Genomic DNA, 11,135 nt, shown 5'->3' on the forward strand with positions numbered 1-11,135 from the left:
CAGTTTAGTGTCCTGATGCCGTCTGACCCAAACACAAATGTCAGTTTCTGCTCACTATCACTTTTTAACATGGCAAAGAATGGAAGACGCGCCAATAAAATAATTTATTAAAGGACCCCTGGGGTAAGAGAAGAGAGTCGCGTCTACTGTACAGTATTCAATGCTATAAAACTGGGAAGCGATGGAATGGAGCGAGCAGAGATATAAAAAAACAAAAATAGACGAAATTAATGATTACATAATAATTTGGTCCAGAAAAAAAAAGAAAATCCGGCCTAAAAATGAAGTGGGCAGACCATGATAATCACATTCTGAAGCCACTTGGGTGAAAGAAGGTGACATCGGCCTTGTCCTATGGCATTGCAACAGCACAAGGACTCAGCCAGCGTCTGACAATGACGCCCTTAGCGCTTTACTATGTCACTATTCACCGTGGCGCAGGTCCCAGCTAGATGGCCCTGCCAACAATCTATTCAAAGTGTGCAATGAGCACCATCATGGCGACCCCGAGAAGCAGCCCAATGGTCTCCTTGATGGACTGAGAGGGGCGAGAGTCTTGGAGCAGCTCAGGGATGACGGAGACTGTTGCGATGTAGATAAATCCGCCGGCGGTGAAAGGAAGAATCCACAAAGTGGCCGCTTCACCGATTCCTTCCGCCAAGAGGGAGCAGACAGTGCCTGCCAGAGCGCCCAATGCCGTGCTGAGCTGCAGCATCATCGCCTGTAACAAAGAAGAAGCTTGAATTTAACATGGATCCATAAAATTCTTACTGTATTGGGGGGTGGGTTGAGGGGGGGAGGTCAGGACCACAGCTTATATTACAGTGCAATGTTCTAAAATAGCCCACGTCCAAAGGGATGGTAGGGATGCCGTATAATACATGTGCTGTGCTGATGGAGATTAGTAAACACAGGCAGTCAGCTGCTGTTGCGTTCACCAAAGTTAGCTTTAGGTTGATCAGTGCATGTTATGGTAGTTTCATAGAGACATATAGAGCCTTGGTTCTCAACTGGTGGGTCGCGACCCAAAAGTGGGTTGCGACCCCATGTTCAGTGGGTCGCTGCATGCCTTCCACTTTTCTAGGTGAGAGGCTCCTCTGCCTTCCCCTAACGCAGCACTGTCAGTTCTCGCGCCAAGCAGCCATTCAGAATATGCTGACCGGTGCCGAGTGTTAGCTTGAGGTGGGATAGGATGGGGCTATGGCCATGAGCGAGCTCCATCCATACGTGCATTGCTTGCAGCTCCCTCATGTGTCCTGTAGAAGTGCCAGGACCAGGAGTAACGCACTGTACCACACAATCACACCTAGTACGTGTTCTGGTGCGGCAGGCATGTTGCGCTGCCATTCATTTGAATGGTACCCCAAACACACCTCCCACCCACAGTTCGATCGCCTGCAGTGGGACTTGGGTCGCGACTTAATGGCAAAGGACAAATGTGGGTCCTGAGGTTACACGGGTTGAGAACCACTGATATAGGAGGATACATTCACCTAGAATAAAGAATGGCATTGGATCCAAGGACATTCGCAGTTGCCCACACACACACACACACACACACACACACACACACACACCACACACACACACTTCCGACTGAAGACAATATTTATTAAAAGAGAACACAAAGTCATTAGAAACATAAGTACAATCTGTTCCTGCTTAGCCATACCAACCTTCCTCTTGGTGCAGCCACTCTGTACCAAGATGGCGAAGTCTCCGATCTCATGGGGCACCTCGTGCAGGAGAATGGTGATGGTGGTAACGATGCCGACGTTGGTGCTGACCAAGAAAGAGGCTCCGATGGCTAAACCGTCGGTGAAGTTGTGGGTGAAGTCAGCAGCAAGGTTGAGGTAGCCAGAGACGGTCATATCTGTATGGAGCAGAGGAAAGGGTTAAAGCGGATTTGAAAAAAAGGAGGGACAAATAAAAACAGGTCAGAACTTCTAAAAAAAAACGGAGTTAGTACTTCCTGGTAACTCTATTCCCAGTAGCCTTCCAGGACAGCCGGACTCATAGGCTGTCCTGGAAGACGACTGGGGGGAAAAAATAACTTTTGCTGATCTCCTCTCTCCTCAATTTGGCACCGTCTCCTGCAAAGGGTCCACTCCTGCTCAAATTGAATGACAGTCAGCTTCATTCCACCTGCTTCCTGTAAGTCCAGGCTGTCATGGACCCGCCCCCTGGAGGTGTCTCTTTAAGACAGGCAGGGCTCACAGTACTACTGCTCAATTGTGAGAGCCGTTCAGTGCAGGAATAAATATTTCTTACTGCGACAGGAACAAAGAAGGAAGCTGGATTGGCCAAAAGAGCCTTGGGGGAAAGAAAGGCATGTATTAAAAAATGTTATAGTTTTATTTTTTAAAAGAGAATGGGGTTGGCTCTGGAAGGAGGGGGTCCCAGTACACAGAAGTGTAATGTATGCATATAATACCTTCCCTTCTCCACCCCCCCCGACTGACAAGTAAGTGAACATTTCCAATCAAATCATTTTGTTTAAGAAATACCTGTTTTGAAACCCAATCACATCATCACTGCATCGATCTGCTAGTCTTTGCCGAGTTTAAGGTGAGAGGCTGGCAGGCTCCTGTAAATGTTACAGCACCCAGCCTTAAGGTCCCCACACACCTTACGATAATCGCGGGAAATCCCGCGACCGTACGATTATCGTAAGGTGTGTGGAAGCCGTGCGACCTCTACTACTGTAAGGTCGCACGACTTTTAAATTGCGAACATGTTTTGAAAACCCGCCGAGCATCGTACGATGTTTGGCAGGTGTGTAGCATGTCCGTACGATAAAAGCCGGACGGGCCGGTCTGTGCATTGCGGTCATCGGAAGCCCGCCCCTCAGGGCGGGGCTTGTGATCATCACAAGTACGATCTGCCTATGCAACATAGGCAGATCGTACGTTTTTTTAAGTACCTTACAACCATCGCAAGACAAAAGTCTTGCGATGGTTGTAAGGTGTGTGCCCAGCCTTAGATCTTCTTCCAAAATCCAGAGCGTTATATGAAATAACATCCCCGGTATCCCTTTAGACATGCATGCTTCTCCCTGCTGGCCACTGGGTGCTGCAGAATGAATCTGCGCAATCTGACAAATGGTTACATTGTATTTGAGGTTGAATAAAGACACAGGCCCATCAAGTTCAACCTGTGTGTTGGGTGGGTGTGTGTATATATGGTTGTTTGAACATGGATGTCTAAAGGGAAGCCGGGGTTGTGTCCTTTCAAATAATGCTCTGGAATAAAATTACTGATGGCAGAGAAAGCCGATAGCTGTGAGAGGAGGGCAACTACAGTACAGATCAGAAGGAGAGGGGATTGATAATGAAAGATACCATCAAAGTATCAAAGTCATTTGAACAGGAAATGAAGGCGGGCTCACGGTACCTGCTGTAGCTTCAAAAGGGAAAGGGTTATATTGTGGAGATGCAGGTTTACGGGGGAGTGACAGTAAACAAACAGTTTCAACACAGGAGGACTTGCTACAAGGGTGGGAAAAAATAGAAAGGCTGGAGTTCAGATTTAAAGCTGGAAATGGGCTATACAGATGAACTTCACGCAGATATAAAAGCATCAATAAACTGCAAATATGTAGCAATTAAAAATAATATATCCATTAGTTAAATTCAACTCATCCAAGTATCTGAATTCAGTGTACAGACTTGTAGGAGATGCTGCCAATAAACACACCGGCTGGCAGCACTTTAATGCCAATTGTCTGGTGGCCCCATATGAACATTGGATGATGTACAGAACATAACCAGAAGCACTGCAATCACCTGATCGTGGCGGCTCCTCTTTTCCCTTCTTGCCTTTCTGGCTGCCATTATTCTCGTTCTTCCTTTGCCTCACTCCCTCCTTCCCTTCCGATTTCTCATCTTCCTTATCCTTAGATTCACTGGCCTTGGCTTCCTTTGGAGCTGTAACAAAGGGCACATATGTCTACAGGCTGACCTTGTTCAAGAAGGAGAAACATGGAAATATTCAGAACAGCTAATAGGAGACTGACAGTTCTCAATGGAGCACAAGGGCAGAGATATCACTGCACATGTAATCCATTGATAACCCATTGATAAGTCCCTTCAGCCCCATGCAGAAGATCTGTACAGACTTGGGGGTGTAAACGATGCATGGGCCTGTGCACTGCAATGCTCTAATGCAGTAAATGCACATTTCTTTTTTTATTATATGTGGGTGCATCCATTTTTGGTAAAATGTGGACTATGCCTTTAAAGCCACTTGTAGAGTGTGTGCAGTATCATACATGGACATTAGTCTCTGGGTAATGCCCACACCTGTTACTGCTCAGGGTTCCCCAGCAAAGAGGAATGTCCCTGAGGGATTACTCTTGGTCACGACATAGGCTGGCAGATACGTCAATCTGGAGCCAAAACTATCGGCCCCGTGACCATTAGCCCAATCGCAGTTTACCACTAAACTACAGAAATTAAAGTGACATTAAACCCTCGGATTATTTAACATAAAACAATACTGTAATGTGCGCCTTACTGTAATCCATGGTTGTTTCCCTTCTCTTTGCTGCTCTTCCTTTTAAATCTGTATCTGTTCTCATGCTGGCAAAACTTCTGTTTTGCAGCAAACTGCCTTGTCTCTGGAATGTATATATGGTGTCTGTGTGTAGGTTCACAACCTGAGCCAGCACTACAGGAAGAGGCACTCAGCTGCAAAGGGAAGTTCTCCCCCAGCATGAGAAGACATGAGGATTTAAAAGGAAGAGCAGCAAAGAGAAGGGAAACAACCATGGATTACAGTAAGGCGCACATTACACTATTGTTTTATGTTAATAAATCTGAAGGTTTAATGTCACTTTAAGTCAGACTGGAACAAATAATAAAGTACCGATCGCCTTTATGTTTTTTTATGTTTCCCCAGCCGAAGCAAGAACTCCCATTGGCTGGAGCATGAAAACAAAGACCACCGCGCTGTGTGTGGGACAGTCTGACACGCCCCGCGCCTCGTCATCACTACAACGGTCATGGTTTCCAATTCATTGTAGCTGTGCCAAGGCGAGAGGGGCATGTCATACCGATGTACATAGACCGCTGTACAAAGCGTGGTGCTCTTCACCTGCACAGTCCCATATGGAAATGGGAATCTTCTGCTGGGGAAGAATTAAAAAAATAAACCAAAAGAACAAACAAGACCATTAGTACTTCTGCGGCTGCATTGTCATCGTTCCTAGCAGCTGCTTATACACGTTTTCTGTGTGACCTGGAGAGTATTCAGGACCGAGGACTCTTTCCCAGTCTCCATGTGCTAGGTACCTGAGCGGCCCATCAGCGTGCACCAGCATTGTGTCATGGAAGGGGAGGGAGTCACATGACCACCACGCCTCAAGTACCAAGCATGCCACTTTGCACATAACTCCACACAGATATATATAAAAAAAAAAGAAAGAAAAAAAAGAAGAGGCATCAATGGATGCAGATATCTGTTCATTACATTTATTTTGTTCAATAAGGAGCAACATAGAAAAATTCAGAACAGCTAATATGAGTACAGCAAACTGAAACCTTCTACAGCTGATTGAAAGGGTATCCTGGTGAGCTTTGTGTATTTCTTCTAGATCTGTGCAGTAATCCAATGTGAGACTTGGAGCTTCCTGTAATAAAGACCGCTCATTGCTGCGCTCTCTCTCTGTGCAGGGTGAATGGTCTTGTCTCCGCCCCCCCTCCTGTAATAAAGACCGCTCACTGCTGCTCTCTCTCCTTGTGCAGGGTGACTGGTCTTGTCTCTGCCCCCTCCTGTAATAAAGACCGCTCACTGCTGCTCTCTCTCCTTGTGCAGGGTGACTGGTCTTGTCTCCGCCCCCTCCTGTAATAAAGACCGGTCACTGCTGCTCTCTCTTGTGCAGGGTGACTGGTCTGGTCTCTGCCCCCTTTCCTGTAATAAAGATCAGTCACAGCTACTCTCTCCTTGTGCAGGATGACTGGTCTCGTCTCCGCCCTTCCTGTTATAAAGACCGCTCACTGCGGCCTTAGTTTTGTGCAGGATGACTGGTCTTGTCTCCGTCCCCTTCTGTAATAAAGATTGCTCACTGCTGGCAGACTGTAGTGGGTGGGGTCTGCTGGGTCCCTCCCACCGCTCCGCTATCTGCGCAGGCTATGTACAGCACAGTAATGATGTCACTGCTACTTTTACAAGGTAATATCCACTTATACCATGTTGACATTTGTAGTTGCTCAAGACTGCCATGCTCTAGAACCAGACACTCACTTACCGTGGCTATGCCCATGTCCAACCTCTCCTTTAAGGTGACGTACAATCTTCTCTACCACTAGGAAGGCGATGATACCGGCCAGCACCCACAGGCCGACAGACATCATATGGGCATGGCTCTGATCTGCCAGAGGGACAAAAAGAAACAAAAAAAGAGTGAATATTGAGGAAATACACTGCAGTTAAGTGGGTTATTTTGTGCATGGGGGTGGGGGAAGGGGGTGGTTTGCTATCCTCCTTCTGAACAAGCTTGTAGACCGGCTGCAATGCTTATCCTTCAGCCTTTTCGGAGCCGCTGACCCAGAACCGACACGCAACAATTGAAGTCAGAACGTCCGATCTGCATACCTGTTGTGGGTCAGTGACTCAAAGTACTGAAGCCAAAGGATTAGCATGATGGCCAAACAACTAGCATTTCCAGGTGGTCAGCAATACCAGCTTCCATATTTATCTCAGTACTGGTTTGCTTGAATTTGTGCCTGAGCCCAAACTGGGGAGATTTTCCTTCACTTCCTGTTCCTTTAATCCGACAGAAGTTCTCTCCTTTCTCATTCTACCCTGCATGGTTATACTGTCTTATTGGGTCCCAAAGCCCTACACCATAGAAGCCATGTTTTCCATGTATTGCACCGATGATGGTGAAAAAGCTTGAAACAGCTGTCTGCAGTTTGGAATAAATGGCTCCATAGAACAAGGGTTGGCACCTTAAGCACAGCAGCTGTTGCGGAACTGCAAATCCCAGGAGGCATTGCAAGGCTATGACAGCCACAGGTATGACCCTCAGAAGCATGATGGGATTTGTAGCTTTACCAATGCTGGAATGCTGAGGTTGCCTACCCCTGCTCTATAACATCTGGCTATATATAAACCAACAGTTCTGCATGTGTATCCGGGTGATGGGGCATAAAGGGATGGTTTACAAGGTTCCGCCCACTGAAATGAGGAATAATCCTTTTATTTTTGGGTGGAATGGAGGATGAGAGTACCTTGCCCTTCCCCACAGGGGGTCTCTCTTTGGGAGAGCCTTCACCAAGGACATGGTGGACAGGCTTTGGCTGGTCCCTAAGGATCGGAGTCCACGTGGACCAGGGTACCCCATCAGGAGCCTTATGCCAAGGGGAGTGGGGGTTCTGGGATTCAAGGGCACTCTTCACAACAGGACAATAAGCCTCGATCACTCCTTACCATGAGAATGTCCATGTCCGTGATGACCATGTGACCCGTGAGTCTCCTCCTCCTGGTGATGAGAGTGCGGCTCTAGTGGAAGGGGAGACAAAGTTCGTTTAAAATAAAAATTATGCGTTAATCCTCACTATGGCGGCACACAGCACTGGAAAGACCCTAAACGTTTTATACCCAGGGCGTGGGGGATAAGGTGCAGGAAGGCATCTCCCAGCAGCCCCCCTGAGGCGAAGCTCAGAAGCAGCTTGAGCAGGGACTGATGTTGGCTGCTGTTGGACTGCACCGGGATCAGGAAGAGGATGAAGAACGGCGCGGCCGAGATCAGCAGCGTGGCACCGATCGCCTGCAAGAGAAAGAGGCTGTTAGTAAATCGCTCTACACATGGAAAGAATGTCATCAGCATGAACAGAACAAACAACGAGAGCAAACAGAACGCGCCGGGTGAAAACAATCTGTACAGCAGATGGAGAGCGTCAGTGAGAACAGACACACATGCGAGAGATTACAACCGCATGGGAACTCTGGCAACGTGAAGGTACATTGCAGGCGAAGCCCTGGCAGAGCTCACTAATGAAGAACTGACAAGAGGACAACTCCCCGGGTGTGGTGGGCGACATAACAATCCGGAGCCAGTCAGCCCACTCTATGATAAGTGGCCAACGTTGAATTTTAAAGGCTTAGTCCACCATATTTAGATGCAACATGGACACATTCCCCGAGCCCCCACAATCAGCATGGCTCTGCCCTCATCCATTCACATGGATCCGAGTATGGAAAGACCACCACCACAGCAGAGGGACTCACAGTTCTCAATAGAGCACAAGGGCAGAGATGTCACTGCACATATAGTCCATTGATAACTCATTTCAGCCCCATGCAGAAGACCTGTACCGACCTGGGGCTGCGGGGGGGAGGGGGTATACGATCCATGGGCCTGTGCACTGCAATGCTCTGCAGGCTTCAATGCAGAAATGTAGAGATTGCCCATTTCTTTATTATTATATGTGGGCGCATTCATTCATTTTGTTGTAAAAGGTGGACTATGCCTTTAAAGCCACTTGTAGAGTGTGCGCAGTATCATACATGGACATTAGTCTCTGGGTAATGCCCACACCTGTTACTGCTCAGGGTCCCCCAGCAAAGAGGAATGTCCCTGAGGGATTACTCTCGGTCACGGCATAGGCTGGCAGATACGTCAATCTGGAGCCAAAACCATCGGCCACGTGACCATTAGCCCAGTTTACCACTAAAATACAGAAATTAAGTCAGATTGGAACAAAAATTAAAGTACCGATCGCCTTTATGTTTTTTTAATGTTTCCCCAGCCGAAGCAAGAACTCCCATTGGCTGGAGCATGAAAATAAAGATTACCACGCTCTGTGTGGGACAGCCTGACACGCCCCGCGCCTCGTCATCACTACAGCGGTCATGGCTCCAAGCTAATTGCAGCTGTGCCAAGGCAAGGGGGCATGTCATACCGATGTACATAGACCCCTGTACAAAGCGTGGTGCTCTTCACCTGCACGGTCCCATATGGAAATGAGAGTCTTCTGCTGGTGAAGAAGTTAAAAAATAAACCAAAAAAGGACAAACAAGACCATTAGTAGTTCCCTTTAAACCCACTGCATTGCTGTATTTAGGGGTAAACTACAACTGGGCTGAGATTTTTACACATGCCACGGGTTCATTTTGTCATCGTTCCTAGCAGCTGCTTATACTCATGACCTGGAGAGTATTCAGGACCGAGGACTCTTTCTCCGCCTCCATGTGCTGGGTACCTGAGCGGCCCAACAGCGCGCACCAGCACCGTGACATGGAAGGGGAGGGAGTCACATGACCACCACGCCTGACATACCAAGTATGCCACTTTGCTTCCCCAAGTAATTGGAGCAGCATGGGGAGTGAAGGGAAAGCAAGTGAGTATAAGCAGCTGGTGGGGTCAGAATTAAACCTGCATAACCAAAACGCAGGTTCACTTTACACACAACTCCACACAGATATACAAGAGAAGCACCAATGGATGCAGCTATGTGTTCATTACATTTATTTTTATAATGCAGCTAATGTAAGTACCTAAAACTGACTTTATATTAGCCCTTGTTATCAATGTACAGCATAGGGGGGTGCAGTGCAAGGAGCCAATCAGGCATGCTGCAGTGCATATGACAGGAGGAGAGAGCAGAGTGAACAGGAGGATGGCTCATCATTGTGCTTTCACTGTCCAGTTAGTGGCTGGGGGCAAGAAGGTGCAACTGCAATATAGACAAGTCAAGTCCCCACCTTCCTGTAAGGATTGTGTACATATCAGTATTGGCTAATTATGGCTAAAAAGTGTCATACTCACATAGGTCCACAGTGTCACCGGGTCCAGCTTCTCTCTTGCCCCCTGTGATGGAGGAGGTGGAGAGTCTACAGGGGCTTCCCTCTTAACAGGCTGTTCAGCGCCCTCCTGAGGCGCATCACCAAACTGCCAGCGGCTCCTGAACTCATCAAGATCCTCCTGACCATGACCGTGGTGATCGTGCTTCTGAAGGCCCTCGTGACTGTGCCCGTGTTCTTGCTCATGGCTGTGTCCATGATGCCCATGGCTGTGGCCATGGTGACCTTCATGACTGTGGCCATGGTGACCTTCATGACTGTGGCCATGGTGACCGTGGCTGTGCCCATGGTGATGACCTTCATGGCTGTGTCCGTGATGATTCTGAGCCAATGCAATGCACAGCAGATTGACCACCACTAAGGCCATCAACGCGGCACAGGCCGCTCGCCCTCCTTTCTGCCAGATACGACCCATCTCACCTGGAAGACAAAATGGAAACAGTGAGGGTGGCCGAGATAATCTTATATAAAGAAGGGAAGGGGCATCTTGGCAGAAGAAATGGGATCCATGTTCTGTCTTATCTGGGTGCTAAACTCCGCCCACCCACTACAGCCACAGAATGAGGGTCTCACTTCGCCACCAGACTCCCAATGATTGTAGTCCACAGAGCTCCTGGTACACAGTGACTGCATCAGGGAGATTCCACCACTAGAGTCCCCAAGAGACACAAGCTGCCAGTGGGCGATTCCACCAAAAACTATTCGTTTTGGGATGACTCGAATATTATTAAAGTGTATCATATGAATGGATGACGAGGATCAGATTTGAATGGTATAGCACGGGAACCAAAACAACTGCGACACCCCGGATAAGAAAACTCTGAAAGTTGATTGGTGAAGTAAGAAACCTTCGTCTGGTTCCCAAACTGCCGGGAATTTGGGGCCGTCATAATTCCAGACCTGTCCCAGGAGGACGCAGTATGGAAAACTACCAAAACCCACCGAGAGGAGATGGGGGCCCCAATGTCTTCCAGTGTGAGAATACGGGGGGGAGGAAGGAAATGCCTTCCAGTGAGAGAAGACCGGGGGGCCGCAAAGCCTTTGACCTACGTCCATGAAACCAATGTTTCATATCTGGCAGTGAGGTCACTTGTTTGTCATTTTTATTTATAGTCCCACTTTGATTTCCTGCAGCAGAGACACAACAGGAAGTAAATGAAAATCGGTATTGCAGCAAAGCAGGTTAAATGCATTGGTGCGATGCAGTGGCCCTCGTGCTGTTGTAAGGCACCCCAGCAGATTGATGTGTGTTGTAGGGGGCCAAACGAACATCGCTCAACACTCCTCTCCCCCCAACCGGGCACCACCTCAATGTGATGCCACAGAGC

At 48.1% G+C, this 11,135-nt stretch overlaps 1 protein-coding gene across 2 annotated transcripts in view; it reads right to left on the bottom strand.

Annotated features, from left to right (window-relative positions):
- Window positions 1-466: 466 nt before the first annotated feature.
- The window catches only part of SLC39A7 (solute carrier family 39 member 7), an 11,348-nt gene continuing 679 nt past the window's right edge, over window positions 467-11,135 (bottom strand). The window contains exons 2-9 of one of the 2 annotated variants that reach the window (XM_018558115.1): window positions 9,773-10,227; window positions 7,603-7,771; window positions 7,432-7,503; window positions 6,248-6,370; window positions 5,021-5,030; window positions 3,786-3,934; window positions 1,677-1,873; window positions 467-721 (exon numbers count right to left, since the gene is read on the bottom strand). In XM_018558115.1, coding sequence (XP_018413617.1) covers window positions 470-721; window positions 1,677-1,873; window positions 3,786-3,934; window positions 5,021-5,030; window positions 6,248-6,370; window positions 7,432-7,503; window positions 7,603-7,771; window positions 9,773-10,222 — 1,422 coding nt within the window. In that variant the 5' untranslated portion in view covers window positions 10,223-10,227 and the 3' untranslated portion in view covers window positions 467-469. The remainder of the gene's footprint in view (window positions 722-1,676; window positions 1,874-3,785; window positions 3,935-5,020; window positions 5,031-6,247; window positions 6,371-7,431; window positions 7,504-7,602; window positions 7,772-9,772; window positions 10,228-11,135) is intronic. The other variant, XM_018558116.1, reaches the window with a different exon arrangement.

The sequence above is a fragment of the Nanorana parkeri genome, unplaced genomic scaffold, assembly GCF_000935625.1.
Source record: "Nanorana parkeri isolate BGI_ZX_2015 unplaced genomic scaffold, ASM93562v1 scaffold321, whole genome shotgun sequence".
NCBI lineage: Eukaryota > Metazoa > Chordata > Amphibia > Anura > Dicroglossidae > Nanorana > Nanorana parkeri.